At 47.7% G+C, this 21,260-nt stretch overlaps 1 protein-coding gene across 1 annotated transcript in view; it reads right to left on the bottom strand.

Moving 5' to 3' along the window:
- Positions 1-3,133: 3,133 nt before the first annotated feature.
- The window catches only part of MAP6 (microtubule associated protein 6), a 61,500-nt gene continuing 43,373 nt past the window's right edge, over positions 3,134-21,260 (bottom strand). Inside the window, exons 2-4 of the mRNA XM_008495184.2 lie at positions 20,534-20,747; positions 18,746-18,942; positions 3,134-3,295 (exon numbers count right to left, since the gene is read on the bottom strand). Of these exons, the coding sequence (XP_008493406.2) occupies positions 3,226-3,295; positions 18,746-18,942; positions 20,534-20,747 (481 nt within the window). The 3' untranslated portion in view covers positions 3,134-3,225. The remainder of the gene's footprint in view (positions 3,296-18,745; positions 18,943-20,533; positions 20,748-21,260) is intronic.

Below are 21,260 nucleotides of genomic sequence, written 5' to 3'. Positions count from 1 at the left end.
TTGGCTGACTGGATCTCTGCTGCCTTTTTGCCTCGGGTGCATCTGATTCAAAGATGTTTGCAGGACATCAGAGAGCAACAGCCAGATGCCTGCCAGCTCCTGCATCCCTGGGACATCAGGAGCTGGAGGGATCTGGAGCAAAACCTCCTGGAGGCCACTGACGTCTGGCTCTGGAGCTGTGGCTTGGGCTCCTCTTTAATAATTATGCAAATGTGGTAATTATACCCAACAGAAATTAATTACTTCATCCTGTGGAACAAGGACCCTTCAGCTGCTGAGCGAGGCACAGGCATTATTCACAGCTCTGTCATCTGCTTCCCTTTTTGTTGAATATTTCATTAGTTACTTACTACTCACTTCTTCTCAGAGGTGTTTTGCAATGGTTCAGTGATTGGATTTTCTCTCTTTTCTTCCTGGTTTCTTCAAATGTTGTCACTACAAATGTCCCTCTGCATCTCAGCCCTTTAACAGGGGGGATTCTTTTGAATTTCTCCAAAAAAGAACTCACCACAACGTGACCATCAGGAGCTGGAGGCAATCTGAGGTTCCTGCTTGGCCTTCAGGGTCCTTTGGGTGGATTCCCATGGTATTTCCTGTCTCTGGACAGGGATTTTGGCCATCACAGGATGCCATGGCAGGGGTTACAATATCAGTATTGTAGCAGTAGTAACCAATATAAATATTGTACCAGTAGTAACCAAGGGTATCTGTAAGTGGAGGAGATTGGGATCTCCTAAATCATTCACTCATTATGAAGTTAAAGAATCATAGAATCATAGAATCATAGAATTGGCTGGGTTGGAAGGGACCTCAGAGACCATCGAGTCCAACCCTTGAACAACCGTTGCGGTTGCTAGACCATGGCACTGAGTGCCACATCCAGGCTCTTTGGAAATATCTCCAGACACGGAGAATCCACCCCTTCCCTGGGCAGCCCATTCCAATGCCTGATCACCCTCTCCAGAAAGAAATTCTTTCCAATCTCCAACCTAAACCTCCCCTGGCACAACTTGAGACCATGGCCTCTTGTCTTGCTGAGCATTGCCTGGGAAAAGAGACCAACCCCCCCCTGGCTCCAACCTCCTTTCAGGGAGTTGCAGAGAGTGATGAGGTCTCCCCTGAGCTGCCTCTTCTCCAGCCTCAACACCCCCAGCTCCCTCAGCCTCTCCTCACAGCATCTCTGCTGGATCCCTTCACCAGCCCACTTGCCTCCTTTGGACCTGCTCCAGCACCTCAAGCTCCTTCCTGAGCGGCTGAGGGGCCCAGAACTGGACACAGGACTCAAGCTGTGGCCTCACCAGCGCTGAGTACAGGGGCAGAATCCCTTCCCTGGACCTGCTGGCCACGCTCTTCCTGATCCAGCCCAGGATGCCATTGGCCTTCTTGGCCACCTGGGCACACTGCTGGCTCCTGTTCAGGTTCCTGGCAATCCAGACTCCCAGGTCCCTTTCTGCCTGGCTGCTCTCCAACCACTCTGTCCCCAGCGTGTAGCGCTGCATGGGGTTGTTGTGGCCAAAGTTGGTTCAGCCCTGCCTGGAATTACTCTTGATTTACCCCTACACAGAACAGGGGGTGTTTAGGAGTACTTATATAGGATGAGGAGATATCTCACTAACTTAAATTCATAGAATCATTGCTCCAAGCCCCATCCAACCTGGCCCTCAACTTTTCCAGCAATGGAATAGCCACAGCTCCTCAGGGAATCCTGGGTCAGTGTCTCACCACCCTCACAGTCAAGAATTTGTTCCTAATGTATACACTATAATATATAATGTTCCTAATGTATAAACTCACCTCTGACTTACCTCTTCACTTGGAAATACTTAAATGACTTCACCAAATTAAGGTGGTTTCCCTCTGAAGTAGAACCTCTGATTTTGGGGGGCTTTGGAGCTGCCATATTCCATGAACCCTCCCCAACTCTCCCCATCTTTGATGAAGTAGCTGCTTTACACATTAATTTTGAAAGGAAAAGTCCTGTTTGATGTCACCATTTGTACTTCCAAATCCCAAGAACCAGCAACATTTCTCCTACAATATTTCCAGTTTGTAAAATCTTTCAGTGAAACATTTTTGGAAGAGCACAGAAACAGAATCATGGAATGGTTTGGGTTGGAAGGGACCTTCCAGCTCCTCCAGTTCCAACCCCTGGATGGGCAGGGACCCCTCCCACAGCCCAGGTTGCTCCAAGCCCCATCCAACCTGGGCTGAGACACTGCCAGGGATGGGGCAGCCACAGCTTCTTGAGCAACCTGGGACAGGGGCTCAGCACCCTCAAATTCAATAATTCCTTCCAAAAATCTCATCTAAATCTCCCCTCTTCCAGTTTAAAACCATCACCCCTCATCCTATCACTACACATCCTCTGAAATGTCCTTCCCTAGGTTCTTTGTAGGCTCTCTGCAGGTACTGAAGATGAAAAAAAAGAGAGAGATGTTTTTTAAGATGGTGGTGAAGTGGGGTTGACTTGCTTTCTTTTGTGTTAAACATCAGATACTAGAGATATTTTGAATTCACCTGGCTCCCTGCAACCATTCTCTGCTTTCCAGCAGGTGGCTGTGCTGCTAATGAGTGTCAGGACTATCATTTTCCTGATGGGGAAACTGAGGCAGGGCTTGTGACATTCCCCCGTGTCCTGTCACCCCATGCCCCCATTTTAAATCCCTCCCCAGCTTTCCTGGAGCCCCTTCAGGGACTGGAAGATGCTCCAAGGTCTCCCTGGAGCCTTCTCTCCTCCAGGCTGAACACCCCCAACTCTCTCCCCCGGGCTTCAGAGCTGCTCCAACCCTCCCAGCATCTTTGGAGTCTCCTCTGGACTCATTCCAACAGCTCCATCTCCTTCTGCTTTTGGGGACCCCAGAATTGGACCCAGCACCCCAGGGGGGGTCCTCATGATGTCAATGGAGATGTGAAACTTTGTCTTGCCCGTGGAAACTAAAGAAGCCACAGAAACCAGTGCAGTTTTCAGCAGTTTCACAGCTGGAAATAAAGGGAGAATTGGACCCATTTTTCTTTCTCTGACTTTACTGAATAGAAATCAAGGCACAGACATGCTAACTCCAGTACACAGATCTGGGTGACAGCAACTTCTCAGGGCTTGAGAGACAAGAGAAAGTGTCACGTTCAGCTCTGATCATCAGATTTATTGTATGCCAGCCAGACATTACACATTTCATGCAGACTACAGGTTTACTCCAACCTCTGCTCAGAAGAAAGTGCTCAGCTTCACACGTGTTGGTCCTGCACTAAGGTCCTTGGTTCTTGGTCTGTAGCACCAGTGATTTTTTCATGGCTCCTGGAAGGAGAGAAAGAGAATCATTGCAAAGCTGTCCAAGACATCACTTGGTGCACAAAACCAAAATGCCACCCAGGAGTTGAAACTTGACCCAAGATCACCCCAAGCAGCCCCCACACACGTTTGGGATGTCCTCAGGATAGCTGGTGGAGCCTGGTCCTGGTTCCAAACAAACCCATGGATATCCACCAGATTAGAAGAGCTGGAGCTCTTGGCTTTTTGAGCAGCCTCTGGTTCCACTGGGACCAGGATCAGGCCCACCCATCAGCTATAAAAAAAAAAATGCTTGCCAATTGATTATAACCTGCAGCAAACAAGCACCTCTCTGTAAAGTTGTCTCACAAAGAAGCAGTTTCCCTCAAGGTGGGTGCTGAAAGCCCTACAAGGCTGGGGATCCAAGCTTGTGGGGTGCTCAGAAAGCACCTGGGGCCCTGCTAGAACAACCCCCAGGAAAGCAAGGCCAGCTAAGACATGCTAACCCCCATCTGAGAGCACCCCTTCTCCTCCAAGCCCCCAGGAGACACCAGATGATGGTGGCACCAAGGCATTGGATGCTTTAGGATCAGCTTTGGGGCCAGCTCTGTACCTGGGGTTGTCTTGGATGGGAGCATAAGAGAACAAAGCCTGGGAGTTAGGGTTGAGGTTGCCAGGAGCTCTGGACGAGTGCTGGAGGGAAGGTCAGGTCTTGTTGAAGAGCAGAGGGAGAGATGGGGAAGGGAAGACCTGTAGGGAATGAGGGAATCAATCTTCATTAGGAGAGAGAAAGAGAAGAAGGATGTCCAGGGATGAGGAGAGAGGTGTGATGGATGGGGAGGGAGCTGTGAGGCAGCAGGAAGCAGATGGAGAGGCAGGGGAAGCTTGGTTGGGTTTTAAATGGGCAGCTTTGCACAGTGGTTGCATTAAAGGACTTTGGAGATTTCCCCTTTTTCCCCCAGCCTGATGTTGGCTTTGTGTAGGGAGAGGCTGACACCATGGCCAGGAGAAAGATGCTGATGCTCATCTCCTTGGCCTGTGAAACCAGCCCAACTTGGACACATGGATCCAACCATCCCTGTGTGAGAGAAAATGGGGCAGGAGCATTTGGAGAGCCCTGGTAGGGCAACTCTTGCTCAAATACTCACCTTCCTCCTGCCCTCTGTGCTTACATTTGCTGCCAGGAGCTGCTGGCAGGGCTCAGCATGGCCTCCCCCCTGTGTCCTCAATATTGGAAAAGTGCTGAGTCCAACCTACAAGTTCCTGTGGGAATGAGGTGAGGCCAGCACCAGAAATCAAGAAATGAAGGGAAAAACCAGGGCAGCTCCTCTTTGGATGGATGCCCCACTCTCAGGTTAGACCAGGTCCATCCTGGTGATGCACAGACATCTGCTGGGACAGGGGATGCTGCCTGATCTCTGGAGAAGGTGGGAGATGCCAGCACATCCTTGCCAGTGGAGAGCATTCCCAAAGGCATTTGCACATAAGGCTGGGCATGGTTGAAGGCTGAAAGGAGCTGCTCCAGATGTCAAACTGCCTGCTCTGAGCAGCTCTTCACATCTGGTCTAATAAGGGAAGATGTAACTACCACAGCTCAGCTCAGGTTTTCCTGTGCCAGCGAGTTGGTGATGCTCCAGGTGGTAGTTGGGTCACTTCTTCCCTGGTTCTGGTGGCCAGCCCTGCTCTTGCTATAGCCTTGCTTTTCAGAACAGAGGTTGGAAGTCAGTTTTCCTCCTGGAGGAACATAAACTGTTTGGAATCACCCTCTGCCAGCACTTCCCTTATTCCCTGCTGGAGTCACCAGGGGAATTCACCCCTCTCAGCAGCCTTCCTGGGGCACTTCTGTTGAGGTAGTCAAAAAGCTGATGTATGTTTGCAGAGTGGATGCTTTCTGATTTTAATTCACTGGCTCTTTTATCAGGAGTGTGTGAATCCATCCTTCTGGAGGAGAAAGAGGCTGTGTCCCATCCCCACCTCTCTTTGTAGGCATCAAAATCACAACATTAAAATCACAGAATCACAGAATGTCAGGCTGGAAGGGACCTCAAGGATCACCTGGTCCAACCCTTCTGATATTATTGTTTAGAGCAGTGGAACAAACTCCCCAGGGAAGTGGACACAGCACCAAACCTGCCCAAGTTCCAGGGCATCCATCTGGATGATGCTCTCAGGCACACGGAGTGATCCTGGATTTGATGCTCCTGATGGGTCCCTTGCAAGTTGGCATATTCTATGGTATGAGACATCTCAGCATCCTGTTGAGACTTAAAACTTTCCAAAGTGGGACAATCCACCACTGAAGAATCCCAGAATTCTCCAAGCCCCATCCAACCTGGGCTGAGACACTGCCAGGGATGGGGCAGCCACAGCTTCCTTGGGCAACCTCTTCCAGATAATTGTGTCATTTCCCTTCCCACTTAAACTCATTCCAAACCTGTTTTAAAGTGTGAGAGAAGGTAATTACTTTTTTTTCCCCAGGTATCCAGGCACAACCCAGCATTGGAGAGCATTCCACCAGAACAGCCTTGCCTGATCTCTGCAAGAATCCATGGAGAGGTCCAGCCCCGGGTCCCAACCTTGGGAAGAGTGAGCTGGGTGGGTGCAAATCAGAGGGTTGAAAGGCAAGACTGATCCAGCAATGAGACCTAACACAGAAACAGCAACATTTCCAAATGATCTTTGTCTTGGTCAAGCAGAGAAAGAGCTTGGGAGATCTCTGGTGAGGGCTGCTGGTGGCAAACCGTTGCCTGGTGAAACCCATGGGTGTAGAAGAGGTTAAAAAAGTGACATGAGAAGGTGAGAAATGAAGGAGAGATTGACTGGAGGTGGCAGAACATTACTTGGGTTACAGCTGAGATGCAGAAAAGTCAGAAGGGCTCCATCCATTTCCCAGAAAGAGCACCTGGTACCTGGGACCCAAGAAAGGATGAGCACCATGGACTCAGGTCTTGATGCTTCAGTGGCCTCGTATCAAAAAGAGCTGATGACATTTCTCTTTTTCTGCAAAATTCTCTTCATTCAAAGCATTTTACCAATTGGGGAGCTGTTATGGGTCTGTATAGACAGATCCAACACCTGGTAAAATGAAAAGGTGCCTTTGAGAAGCAGCAGAAATCCCCTCCTGGTGGCTCAGAGACAGCAAAATATCCCCAGGTACACAGAAATTTGGTGCCAAAGGGCCAGCTTTTAAAACAGAATCATGAGAAATCTGTCCTTTCTTTCCCAGAAAATTCAGGTGAGGCAGCTTCATGTTCCTCAGAAGATCCAAACTCATTGATTCCTGGGCAAACACCAATAACAATTAGGTTATGGGACATGGCAAGTCACCTCTTTCTTCTGAAGGCTTTGTGGCCTTTAGTGGATTGAAGTTTGTTGCCTGTGATGACAGCAACAAAACCACAAGTTGTCTTTGTCCTGAAAATTGCCCTTTTCCTTGGACTTAACAACTGGTCCTGGTTACATCCCTTGGAAAAGGCAACACCATCAAATATTCAGGCTACAGCAGAATTTTAGCCTGGGTCTCTATCTGAGCAAACAGAGAAGGTTTTATCACTTGTAAAGGTTGGGTGGGCCCTGGAGGAGGAGAAGAAGGAGAAGGAGAAGGAGAAGGAGAAGGAGAAGGAGAAGGAGAAGGAGAAGGAGAAGGAGGAGGAAGAGGACAAAGAGGAGAAGGAGAAGGAGAAGGAGAAGGAGAAGGAGAAGGAGGAGGAAGAGGACAAAGAGGAGAAGGAGAAGGAGAAGAAGGAGAAGGAGAAGGAGAAGGAGAAGGAGAAGGAGAAGGAGAAGGAGAAGGAGAAGGAGAAGGAGAAGGAGAAGGAGAAGGAGAAGGAGGAGGAGGAGGAAGAGGAGGAAGAGGAGAAGGAGAAGGAGAAGGAGAAGGAGAAGGAGAAGGAGAAGGAGGAGGAGGAGGAGGAGGAGGAGAAGGAGAAGGAGAAGGAGAAGGAGAAGGAGAAGAGAAGGAGAAGGAGAAGGAGAAGGAGAAGGAGAAGGAGAAGGAGAAGGAGAAGGAGAAGGAGAAGGAGAAGGAGAAGGAGAGGAGAAGGAGAAGGAGAAGGAGAAGGAGGAGGAGGAGGAAGAGGACAAAGAGGAGAAGGAGAAGGAGAAGGAGAAGGAGAAGGAGAAGGAGAAGGAGAAGGAGAAGGAGAAGGAGAAGGAGAAGGAGAAGGAGGAGGAGGAGGAGAAGGAGAAGGAGAAGGAGAAGGAGAAGGAGAAGGAGAAGGAGAAGGAGAAGGAGAAGGAGAAGGAGAAGGAGAAGGAGAAGGAGAAGGAGAAGGAGAAGGAGAAGGAGAAGGAGAAGGAGAAGGAGGAGGAAGAGGACAAAGAGGAGAAGAAGGAGAAGGAGAAGGAAGAGGCAAAGAGGAGGAGGAGGAGGCAAAGAGGAGGAGGAGGAGGCAAAGAGGGGGAGGAGGAGGCGGAGAGGGGGAGGAGGAGGAGGAGGAGGAGGAGGAGGAGAAGGAAGGAGAAGGAGAAGGAGAAGGAGAAGGAGAAGGAGAAGGAGAAGGAGAAGGAGAAGGAGGAAATATCTGGCTGTAAAATCTGACCTCCTGTAGGTACCAGGTGAGCAGCAAGGGGCTCAGCACTACAGAATTTAACTACCTGCCCACCTGGCAAGCAGCAGATCCTCAAACTCTTACAATGCTCTGCTAGCAGAAGTTGAGCTGTTAGAAGACTTTCAATGCACCTCCAAGGTCATCTAGGGACCTCAGTGTCATGCAGGATCTTGTCCTAAATACTATCTAATCCCTAAATCTGGGCAGCTGAGATTTTTAGCTGATGTTTTAGGTTATTCTAGAGTTTTTTCACTCTTGAGAGGTTGGAGGAGAGAGCAGGTGGGAGCAGGTTGTGGTGGCACAGAGGACAGGGCATTACCTACAGTGGGATCCTCTTTCCCATTTACTCTTCCCAATATCTGCACCAAAATCCCTGGAGCCTGGATCTGTCAAGCACAACCCAGGTCCTGCAGGGCTTGCTTGTCCTAGATGAAACCTCAGGGCTCCTCACAGAGAAGGACTGGAGCTCCACACACGTTTCCATCAGGCAATCATAGAATGGTTTGGGTTGGAAGAGACCTTAAAGATCATCCAGTTCCAACCCCCTGCCATGGGCAGGGAAACCTTCCACTAGACCATGTCCATCCCATCTCTTCTGTCTGCTCTTGAAGATCCAAGGACAGGAACAGGAGTGAGAAAAGCCCTGGGGTCTAAGCACTGCTTGACCCTTCCATGTCCACCAACCCGCTGCAGCTTGGCCTTGAATCAGGTCTTCAGAGCTGATTGCCTTGTAGCCCATGAAACCAGACTGATGGCCATCCTAGAAGCTCAGAGACTCACTCAGGTGTCACACCTGAGACCTGTGAAGATCACAGCAAGGGTTGGGAAACTGAGCTGCTCCTGCATCTTTCCTTGTGTGTATGGAGTACCTGGGAAGAAGCAGCATCTTCATGTGCACTGATAGATCCAGCCAGCACAGACCAAACTTTTGTGTTCAGGTAGGAAATTAGGATAAGGAGGCAGCAAGGAGCCAACTGGGACTTCACCACAATCATTGTATGCACAGGTTGAAGGGTTCAGGGCCTGGGATGGAGGAAGCAGATGTTCAGGGCACCTTCTGAACCACAAAAAGCCTCCTGGGCATCCATCTCTGAAGCATGTCCTGCTGCTAAGCCACCTTCTTCTCCTTCCCCTGGGAGGTTCATCTGTTTGGGTTCCCAGTGACACACTTTTGTCTCCTTTCTTCTCTGTAACACACTGGGAAATGTAGATCCTTTCCCAGCAGCTGCTTCTGCTCAGGGCTACAAGATTTCTCCTTCATCCTCCTCACTTGCTGCATTTGTTGAGCCACCTGCCAGCCTAGATCTCTGCACAAAGCTGGAGAAAGGCCAACTTCATCATCATCAGATGCACCAGAACTGCAGAGAAAAGAAGGTTATGCAGCTCTGGACATGTCAGGTTCCTACAAAGAAAACACAACTTGATTCTGGGGCTGAAAAAAAAAAAAAAAGCTACCAGGGGAACAAACACACGAGCACAGTCAACCCAAAAGACCATGGAGAGAGCTGAACCATAGGGACAGACACACAGAGCACTTGCAGACACATCTACTGAAGCCACACCAAGAAAGGAGAGAGAAAAAGGACAGCAGTAATTGAGGTATTGTTTATTCCACGAAATGAGTGTTATCACATGGTACAGGCAAAGAGAAAGGCTTACAGTCCAAAAGAGACAGGACACGAGACAGTAACTTGGGGAGGATGGGAAGGAGAAGGTCCCTGGTGGAGCAGGATGTCCTGGAGGTTGTGGAGGAGGAGAGGTGGGAGAAAGCAAAGGGTTGGGGAAGCAGCTGGGGGACAGGGCATGGAAGAAGGGGCAGGGAAGGTGGAATGGAAATGATCTGGAAGGAACAGGATGGGCAGATGGGGTCTGATGGGGGGGTGAGGGCATTCAGGGCTTGCATGGGAAGGAACCAACAGGGACAGAGAAATGATGACACATGGGGAGTGGGGAGGGAGCAGGGACAACAGGGGCAAGGACATCCACTGCCCTGTCACCACAAAGTGCAACTTCTGTCATTAAATTAAAGGTGCCTTGCTGGCTCATGTCTCTTGGCTCCAAACAAGGTGGCCTCAGCAGAACTGGTCCTCAATTAACTAAGGAATCCTGAGCAAAGCCAAAAAGCAAGTCAGGACAATGAGCAGGGACCATCCTCAGGATTTCCCTATCTTGATGTTTGGGTTCTGGCACCATCAAATGCTCCTGGGTGCTCTTTAATGATGAGGACAGAGCCATTTGCCAGGGCCACCGTGTGCTGAGAAACCCATCACCACAAGCCATGGAAGATGCTCCTCAGCCTCTCCCACGACCCAGCTCTCCAGAGCTTTCTGAGTCAGGCAAGGCTCTGGGTGGGCTCTGGGACTCCAAGAAGATTTGGGAAGAACCCAGCTTTGCTCAGGGGGTTGAGAGAGCTGCATGTCTCAGGCTAGGTTGGGCTGGGAGGTGGGCAGATGACAACCAGAGGGTTTCAGAAATCCTTCCCCCTTTCCATCTCTCCCACTGCTGAACTGCAGTTCTGAAACCCCACTTCATCTGGATCTCTGCAACTCCCTGAGAGGAGGTTGGAGCCAGGGTGGGTTGGTCTCTTCTCCCAAGGAACAACTGATAGAACAAGAGGAAATGGCCTCAAGTTGTGCCAGGGGAGGTCTAGATTAGAATCATTGAATTTTCAGGGTTGGAAAGGACCTTGAAGATCATCTCATTCCAACCCCTTTGCCATGGGCAGGGACATCTCCCACTGGATCAGGTTGCTCCAGCCTGGCCTTAAGGACTTCCAGGGATGGGACTTATTTCCAAGATCTGCCACTACTCCTCATCCATCATTTTTCTGGCAGCAGGTCCTTGCTGTTGGTTTCCATGGAGAAGGCTCCCTGAGGGAAAGTTGGGGTTCTAGAAAACATGAAGATGCCTTCAATCCATCAGCTGGTTTTTCTTTTACCCTTGGGCTCACATCTCCTCCAGATGATGATGATTAGGGAGCTGTTCCAAGGGCATCCTGCAACAGAAATGAAGAGTGATTTCAAGGTATCCATAGGTGACAATAAAACCACTGGTCCTGAAGTACTCAGAGCTGTGGTCCCCCTCAACACAGACCTCTGAGCTGATGAGCAGACCCAGTGGCATTAACAGAATTGCTCCCAACCTGGAAAGCTCATGGGAATCAAGGCTGTCAAAGCCCCACTTGGATCAAACTTACCATGACACTGCTGGAAACAGGGAGAGCAGAAGCCCACGTGTGACCATCACAATATTTTCCAGCTGTGCAGAAGATAAATGTTCTCAGTGCTCAGCCATGGCATCCTGTGAGCTTCCTCTAGAGCTTCCTCTTCTTCCCTTGATGGTGCTGCTGGGAATGGTGGTTATTCCTTTCATGCTGGGAGGTACCAGCTATGACAAAGCTTCCTGAAAAGTCCCTTTCTCTCCTGCACTGGCACATCTCTGAGTAAACCCTAAATAAAACCTAAATCCAAGGGATATTGTAACACAAAAGGTTGCCCTTGTTGATGAAACCTCCAGTCATCTTTTGGCCCTCCTTTACCAGTCAGAAATGTAATAATGATAACTCAGGTTTTCAAAGGAAGCTCAGAGACTTTTAGGTGACAAAATCAGTAAATCTCAGTCCTGTGCCCAAGGCACTTAAAGCCCTGTCTGATGCAGGGAGTGATGGAGAGCAGCAGGCAGGAACCTCCTCACCCACCTAAGTCTCCAGGAGCCTGTGCTGGAGCCCTCAGCCCAAGATGGATTTGAAAGCAACTGATTAAAACTGGAAACATTTCATCCACCCCCCATGGGACTGCTCAGACCCCGTGCAATCAAAGTGACACTGCTGCAAAGCCACACTCAGAGATGCTCTGAGAAACACAGAATCAACCACTTGGGCTGGAAAAGGTTTTTAAGATCATCAAGTCCAACCATGAACCAATTCCCCACTAAAGCACATCCCTAAGAGAAGCAGGCTTGACTCTTAATTCATCATGCCAATATTTTCTTTCCCCTTCTTGTTCCCTCACCAGAAAACACTGACCGTAGGGACCAATTTTTTACTCCAGCCAAGAGTAAAGAGCACATTAGATGCTCTTAGAAGACAAAGCATTTAATTGTTAGTAACCTACCCCCTGTGCTTTGCACAGACATTCTCACAACACCCCTTGGAGCAAGGTGGGCAGTGCCAGTCACAAATGATTCATAGAATCACAGAATGTCAGGTTAGAAGGGACCTCAAGGATCATCTGCTCCAACCCTTTTAATACCATTTTTTATATGAGATGGCTCAGCATCCCGTCGAGCTTTCCAAAACTTTCCAAAGTGGGGGAATCCACCACCTCCCCTGGGAGATGATTCCCATGTCTGGCTGTCCTCAGAGGACTGGACAAAGATGAAGAAGTGAGAGAGAAGGAGGTGGTTCAGACACAGGGATGGCTGAAGGAACCAGGGAGCTCAGGTCCTTACACCTCTGTCTCTAGCCCAGTAGGTCCCAAGGTTTCTTAGAAACCTCTCTGGGTCTGAAGTCTTCACCATGTTCAGACATCAACAGGATGCTGAGGGAATGTTTTCCAACACTGAACCTGGGCAGCTGAGTAGGACCAGAGGGATCATAGAATCATAGAATTGGCTGGGTAGGAAGGGACCTCAGAGATCATCAAGTCCAACCCTTGATCCACTCCCCCCGTGGTTCCCAGCCCATGGCACTCAGTGCCACATCCAGGCTCTTTGGAAATAGCTCCAGACACGGAGAATCCACCCCTTCCCTGGGCAGCCCATTCCAATGCCTGATCACCCTCTCCAGAAAGAAATTCTTTCCAATCTCCAACCTAAACCTCCCCTGGCACAACTTGAGACCATGGCCTCTTGTCTTGCTGAGAGTTGCCTGGGAAAAGAGACCAACCCCCCCCTGGCTACAACCTCCTTTCAGGTAGATCACCCACCCATCCCTGTTACAGCCCCCAAACCTTTGTGTCATGGGTACAGAAACATTTTTTTGGCCAACATGGATTGTCACAGATAACAAGCCCCATCAACAGCTGCTCTTTTAGCAATGAACATTTTCCTCCAATGTCAGCTTTGGAGGAGGGAAATGATAAATCCCTGGACCTACAGATCAGCTGGAACACTTTGGAAGATCATATAGTTAGGTGTGACCAGTGAATGGATGAAGCTGGTGAGGCAGAGAGAGGGAAGGCAGGGTGACAAGAGCAGGACATCAGAAAGCAGCACTGTCATTAGCATGTAGTCACAGGTGGAATAAATTCAGAAAGAGATTTGTAAACCAGGCAGGGATGGAAATGGAAAGGTAGAAGAAGGTCCATGGAAGTCAGCAGAGATCTGTTGGAGGAGAGAGTTCAAAACACAACCCCCATGCAGACAGTTTTCCCCAGGTTGGTGGATATGTTCATGGAATATCCATTAAAAGAGAAAAAGAATGACTGAAAAAACCAAACGCACCTGCAGAAAGGAGCTTATGGGCTAATTAAAAGGGAAAAGAAAAAAACAAAAAAGAAGAAACAAAGATTAGGGTTCTCCATTTAAAGTAAAATGGTGCCCTTGGCCTTGCTTTCTTCTTAACCATTCTTTCCTCCAGAATGTCAAGGCTTTTTTCAACATAAAATCAGTGGTTTACACTTCCACAGACACTGCCAGATGCCTGTTCAGCTACATCTGGGCTTGCAGCATGCTGAAAGTGCTCAACCCAAGAATTTGTCACCTCCTTCCAACGAGGTTTTAGAGCCCCTTGACCCCACTCCTGGATCTCTCAGGAGGTTTGGGGCAAAAGCAAAAGCTGTAGGCAGTTGGGAAAGGGGGTTTTAATTATGGGACCTCATCCACAGCACCTCCCCTCCCTCCAGCTCTTGATGGGTTTCTGCTCCTTGACCCAGTGCAAGGTGGACACGAGCAAGGTGCAGCAGCACCAGCCCTCAGCTCAAGCCAGTGTATATATATTTAAATTATATATATATATATATATATAATATATATATTATAAATTAAAAACCAACTCCCTCCTCCATCCACATCCCTGTCCATCTTGGTATTTTCAAACCAGTCTGAGGTCAGCAACCATCTAAAGGGAGTCAGGTTGTGACAACTCAGTTGTCCCTAGGACAGGCATGGAGGTGGTGGTGGCTCTGAGCAACACAAAGATCATTACAGCTGGAAGGGCATTTCTTTCCCTTGCCTGTGCTTCTTATTGAGAAAACAAGATCAAGGAGGTGGTGTTCGTCTTTAGCATTTATTGATCATTGGGAAAAGAAAGAAAGAAAGGAAAAAAAACCCCTTTGAGCAAGCAAAGATCACAAGCACGTCACAATCAATTGGCTATACATTAATTTGTGTGTGTGTGTGGTTCTGTGGGTGTGTGACTCTCATCACAACAGCAAGAATGAGAAAAAGCACCACGAGGAGGTGTGCTCAACACATTACAAGAGACAAATCGTGATACGCAACCAAACCCAGGCCACAAAATATTAATTAGACACTTCCTATCTGCCTCCAAGAGGCAAGAGTTTGTGGAATTCATGGGAGCCATGTGGTTTTGTGGGTTGTTTTGTTGTGGTTTTTTTTTTTTAAATATATATATATAAACACGTTGCAAATGAAGAAGCAGGTGATCAGTGTGCAAAGCAGTCAGGAAACAGGAGCTGAGTCAGCAGTTAGCACCATTTTGCAGAAAGGAGTCACAGTACAATACAGTGGAAATGAGAAAGCAAGCAATAGACAGCACAGGAACTTTCACAGGGTTAAAATAAAATTTTTTTTTAAAAAAAAAAGCAAAACCATTTTTTTTTCTCTCTCTTTTTACAAGGGAAGCAAAAACCATATTACAAAGAAGTAGCAGTGCAACAGAATCAGCATCGTGGCAGCTGGAAACACAAAAGAGCAGAGCACTCGTTCCCAGAGGGATTGACAAGTCCAAAAGGGAACTTGAAACTGGCAGGGATTTGGTCTCCTTTCTGATAAAAACCTGAGTGGGTCGGATGGACATAAAGTCTGTGGGAGGTGGAGCCATGAAGGATGTCACCCTGAGGCCTGGCTCTGCTGCAGTTCCTGGCATTCAAGGCAAAGCTAAACTGTAGGCTTGGGTGTCTGCAAGTCTCCTGGGTCTTTCCAGATGTTTTCCACATCTCTCAGGTTCTTTCTGAAAGGTTGAAACCTTCCCCGGGCCATTCATTCCACTCAAAGAGAGGTGTCCAAAGGAGGCAGCTCGATGGCCCTTGGGAAGTTTCTTCACTAGAGTGGGAATTCAGACCCCTGGGTAGCACTTCCTACCTAGCTTGTGGTTAGATGCCACCAAAATTTCATGTATTAAGGAGATGTAAGGCCACATTCTGACCACTGACTGTGCATGTTTCATTAAAACATCATGATGGATGCTCTTCAGTAAGAAGAAGCAATCCTGAGGCCCTAAATGATGAGGAGTTGATAGAGAGTCAGGGAGATGCTTGGATGAGGTGCTCTGAGCATCTTTATGATGTTCCTTGGGCAAAATTTGGTTACTCTTGAACCCCTGGGCTAAATTCTCACTGAATTCAAGGTGAAATGGTGGCCTTGTAGAACTCAAAGATTTTGAGGTCAAAAAATAATTGGGAGAACCATCTGGCATGGTCTTTCCTTGGGGACAGTGAGGTTGTTGGGTGATGTTGGCGACTGCCTACGTGTCTGCCTGACATTTTCTTGAAATCATGGGCTAAATTCCCACTGAATTCAAGGTGAAATGGTGGCCTCTTAAAACTCAATGCTTGAGATTAAAAGAATAATGGGAGAACCATTTGGCATGGTCTTTCCTTGGGGACAGTGAGGTTGTTGGGTGCTGTTGGCAACTGCCTACGTGTCCTCCTGACATTTTCTTGAAGTCATGGGCTAAATTCCCACTGAATTCAAGGTGAAATGGTGGCCTTGTAGAACTCAAAGCTTGAGGTCAAAAAATAACTGGGAAAATCATTTGGCATGGTCTTTTCCTTGAGTACCTTGGTGCTGTCGGTAACTGCCTATGTGTCTGACATTTTCTTGAAGTCATGGGCTAAATTCCCACTGAATTCAAGGTGAAATGGTGGTCTTGTAGAACTCAAAGTTTGAGATCAAAAAATAACTGGGAAAACCATTTGGTATGGTCTTTCCTTGGGTACAGTGAGGTTGTTGGGTGCTGTTGGTAACTGCCTACGTGTCTGACATTTTCTTGAAGTCATGGGCTAAATTCCCACTGAATTCAAGGTGAAATGGTGGTCTTGTAGAACTCAAAGTTTGAGATCAAAAAATAACTGGGAAAACCATTTGGTATGGTCTTTCCTTGGGTACAGTGAGGTTGTTGGGTGCTGTTGGTGACTGCCTATGTGTCCTCCTGACATGTTCTACCTGCTGGGACACGTCATCTTCACCCTGTTGCTATCTCCTGAGATAGGAAAGGACAGAACTGAGGAGATGGAAGATGGATGAAGCACCTAAATGCCGAGGAATCACACCAAGTCTTGGAAACTTGAGCTTCTCTGGCCAGTTGTCCCTTGTGAGGTGGGGTGGGAAGAGCTGTGAGTTGGGCTCCTCTCCACCAGCTCAACGCAAGCCTTGGGCCGAGCTGCTCTGGAGAGATGGAGCTGAGCTTTGCACTGTCTTGCAGGGGCTTCTTAGCACTCAGAAAAGCAATGGTCAAGATGGACAGGTCAGCATCTCCATGGAGCATGCACGTCAAAAAGAAAACAAACAAACAAAAAAAAGCACCACATTCGCAAAGATTTCCACAGTTTTACTTCCTGGAGGATTTTCCCTGGTTGCCTCCTGAAGATCGGAGGTTTAAATAGATATATATATTTCTATATATGAATATATATTTTCCACATACACAACCTGACTAGCTCATAGCACACAGTTCTAATGCAGCTAAGCTTGGAAATACACCACTGACTTCAGAACACTACACTTACTTATACTCAAAGCTTTAGGCTGTCAGCACAAGGCAAACGGGACACACCACACAATACACTGAACTTGGCATTTATTCATTACTAAGGCCAGCACATGTCACTATCTGTATACCACAGAGCTTTCCTCTTCTTTGGAAACAGTCTCTCAGCCTTGTAGCCCATTTATGTTTCCAAAAGACCCTCTTCTAAAAGGGGTGAGACCCCAAAACTTGGGACTCCTCACCCTTTTGTCCCATTTTTTTCTTTTTTTTTCTGAAGCTGGTTTCTCATCTCTAAAATATCCTAGCACCAAGACTTTCCTCCTTCCATCCTACAGCAACACAAGTCTGATACTCTCCCCTTACACCACCTCCTTGCCCTACTTCCCATCTCTCTCTCCATTCCTCCCAGCTCTCTATTCTCTGGAAATTTCAAGGTGGGTGGCATGTTAGGACAGAACCATCGAGCTGCAAAAATGAAGAAGAACCTTGGGTCCTGACATGCAGCTACTCTGCCCACAGGAGACTCTTAACAGCTCAGTTTGGTGGCATCAAGATTGATCCTTACAGATTTAGAACCCACTCCAGGAGTTAAGACACCTATGTTTGGATTGGGACTGTGCCTCTCCCAGATTCCATTGACTGAGATCATGACTCTCCCAGATTCCATTGATTGGGTCCATGACTCTCCCAGATTCCACTGATTGGGACCATGACTCTCCCAGATTCCATTGACTCAACCACCCAAATTTTGGGGTGTGCAATGCCAGACTCTCAGGCCAGCTCATATTTGATGCCAAAGCATCCCACTGTGTTTACAGCTTCCAAACTGGTCTTGCTGGGCATTTTGGGGTTTCCTAGAGTAAGAGCAAGATTGAAACCCTGAGATCTTGGCCTGGAGGGAGTCTGGGGATCCCATAAATTGGTTTATGGCGCTCTTAGGATGCTTCTGAGCCAACACAAACTCCAGCAGCTGGTAGAGTCAAAACCACAAGGGCTGACAGCTCTAGCCAACCTTGGTAACTTCATTTCTTTCTACCTTTTGGAAGGTCATATCTGCAAACTAAACCTCCTTCTGAAACTGAGCTCTGTCTACTGGCACCCCAGAAGTGAAGAAAGCAGACCAAGATTCAAAACAAACCAGGACTAACTAAAAAGATCCATAACCTAGGGAAAACAATAGGGAAGAACCACCTGCTGATGACCCAGTCTGACCTGCCACAGGCTTGGGAAGTCTTCACTGCTCTCTGCACCTTCCCTCACTCTTTTTTTTTTTTTAAATCAAGTTTTTTCAGTGGTGTTGATGGGTGAAGCTGCTCTGACACAGCTAAAACAATCCCTCAGCTAGGTTGGGGGAGGATTTGGCCCTTTACTTGGCAAGGGATCTCCTTCCCTGGTGTTTTTTGGAGCACAAGTCCCACCAGGGGAAATTGCCCATGGCCACACCACTGATTCTAGCAGATTTATGGCAGATCCATGGCACCACAAATGAACCTCTAATCCTCTCTGCCTCCAAAGCCTTTCACCTGAGATGACCAAACAATGGCCAACCCCCCTCCCTAAAAAAAAAAAAAGCCTCATGGGATGAGAGCACAGCTCATCCATGGCTTGAGAGGTTCTTCTAAGCTGTCAAAAGCATTGAAGGACCAAGCCTGAGGAAAGGGACAGGCTGTTGGACACCATCATAGCTGATCCATCACCTTTATCTCTCCTCCAACCCTCCTTGTGCATTCCCACATCCCTCACTCTGTGCAGAGCCGTGTTGTGCAGGCAAAGCAGAACAACTTGACCTCAGAAACAAGGATTCCCTAATCCTCCTCGGAAATAAAACAGAAAAGCTTCTAATACAATCAGAACAGAAAGCAGATTAGAAGCCTCTAATTAATTTTGTGGCCTTTATTTAATCAAAGGGAAATTAAAAAAAAAAATTAAAAAAAAAAAAATTAAAGGAAAGAAAGAACGGAAGAAAAGGAGAAAAAAACCAAACCCAACCAAACCAAAAGCAAACCAAGAAAGAAAGGAAAGTGCAGTGACATTTACTCTTTTGCCTCAGCCAGTTTATTGTTCATCTCTTTACTTTTCTCCTTGTCCTCTGGCTTGGCTGTGTTGGAGGTCTCGGCGCTCTTTTTCTTGGCAGCCCGGCCAGATGTGATCTGCTTGTCTTTGGCCTTTTTCAGGGGTTTATGGCTTGTTGTGGTCTTTTTTGGTTTGGAAGGCTTTACGCTAGGCTTTTCCACCTGCACAGAGGGCAACACACACAACGACAGCACGAGAGATGGAGAGAGAGAGAAAGAGACACAAGAACAGGGGGAAAACAGGATTTAGATCAGAAAAGGCACAAATGTTATTTATCTTCTCCTCTATGTCCTGCCCTACAACTTCTAGAGGGGCTTTGCAAGCCCAGAGAGGATTGTTTCTCTTTCCAAATATGAGAACTGAAGCTCAGGACAATGAGGATGGAATAAATCCCCACTTTTCTTGCAGGCCCTCTCCATGTCCCTATGAGATTCCTACAATAGATTTCTTGAGAGAACTGGGGTGGAAGACACCTGAGCAAAGTTCACGACAATGTCTTACATCCACTTGTTTCTACAGCCTTCCAAGGAAGGAGGAGAGCATCAAAACTAAGGAGGAAGAGAAACCATCAGCTCCTCCATCCCTTGCAGACCTCACAGTTCTAAGGACTTCCAAACTCTGGGAAGGACTAAAACTGCACAGGATGCTTCAATTTATATGCAGATCCTCTGCTGCTCCTAGAAAACAAAGGTGGAAGACATTTCAGCCCAGGCCCTTCTTGACACATATTCCCCATCTGATCAAAGCTAGAAGTGCTTATTGCCAAAATCTGTGAAACTCTCTGAAAGAAATGCAGATGAAGACCTGGCTCTTACCATGTTGTTCCTGGGATAAAGTGTAATGTGGGCTGCCTATAATTTTGGAGAAAGGGAAAGCTGTCTAGAAATCACCTGGGAAATGATGACACAAACTCCTCTTTATCTGGGCCCTACCCTCACTTCTTAACAGTTTAGGGCAGTGTTATCTCCAAACTTCATCTACTTGTACTTGAGGCCACAGACTCACAGAATGATTTGGGATGGAATGGACCTTCATGATCATTTAATTCCAGCCCCCTTGCCATGGGCAGGGACCCCTCCCACAGCCCAGGTTGCTCCAAGCCCCATCCAACCTGGGCTGAGACACTGCCAGGGATGGGGCAGCCACAACATCCTTGGGCAACCTGTTCCAGGGGCTCACTGCCCTCTCAGTGAATAATTTCTTTGTAATATCTAATCTAAATCTTCCCTCTTTCAGCTTAAAACCATTGACCCATGTCCTATCACTCTATGCCCTTGTAAAAAGTCCCTCCCCAGCTTTCCCATATGCCCTTCAGGTGCTCTAAGATCTCTCTGGAGCCTTCTCCAGGCTGAACAACCCCAATTCTCTCAACTTCTCTCCATAGGACTGATAATTCTGTTCCCCTGATTATCCTCTAGACCCACTCGAGCAGGTCCCTATTTTTCTTATGTTGGTGACCTCAGACCTGGAATGAGGACTGCAGGAGGGGTTTAACTAGGAGACCATCTCCCTCAACCTGCTGGCCAAACTTCTGGATTTGGTTGCCTTTCTGGGCTGCAAGCAGACATTGGAAATATCACCAATAAAACCAATACAAGTTTCCATCCCCCAGCATCTCCAAGGTGGAACCTCAGATGCACCTGATGGTTGGAAAGGACAGATCCCACAGAAAGGGAATAGCAGCCCAATCTTCTTGTGTTGGCCATGTCCCAGAAGAAGTAATGATGGCCCTGGGTCCCTCACCCTCCTCACCTTTGGTGGTTCTTTGTAGGGTTCACTGTAGAGGGTGCGTATCCTTCTGCGCTCCAGGTATTTGTTATCAGCTGGAACAGGTTTATTGGCTTCCCCCTTGAACTGAGCACTGTAACTGGTTTCATGGGTCATTTTCTCCTCTGGTGGCTTGTACTGGGCCTTTGCTTTTACAGCTTTCACGGGTTTGATGTCTACCCAGGGTCTGAATTCATTTCTGGAGAGCAGAAAAAACAAAAAAAAAAAAAAAAAGAAAAGGGTTCAGGAATTAAAGCAAGAGGAGAGGGGTTGGGGGAACAACACTTTTCATTGCTCAGCACTCATAGGTCTGTCTGTGAACATCCAGTCAGGTTGACAAAGAAACTGACCCCTCAACAGGTCATTTTTGACATCCTTTAAACCTCATTGACACCACAGGAGAAGTACAAATGAAATTTGATCTATAAAAATCAGGCAGTCCTGGGCACCAGACAACCTTCTACTTGTGGGACAATGGTCAGGTGCCCTCTGAGAAGCTGGCCTCAGATGTGACTGTGAAATTTATGTGAAAATGTCATTTTTTTTTTAAATTGTAGATGCTTTTTTTGTCTCTACAGCAGGACTGAAGCTACGTGCATGCAGTTCCTGACTCGTGCAGAGGATGAAAAAGAATATTTAGAAAGGAAAATCAAAATTCAAGTTCTGCAACTCAACATAGGCCATTTCTCAGCAAATGAACCTGCAGACAACC

Source organism: Calypte anna, chromosome 1 (genome assembly GCF_003957555.1).
Source record: "Calypte anna isolate BGI_N300 chromosome 1, bCalAnn1_v1.p, whole genome shotgun sequence".
In the NCBI taxonomy this organism is placed as follows: Eukaryota; Metazoa; Chordata; class Aves; order Apodiformes; family Trochilidae; genus Calypte; species Calypte anna.
The sequence above is the reverse complement of the archived record's forward strand: the minus strand, read 5'-3'. Positions and strand labels throughout refer to the sequence as shown.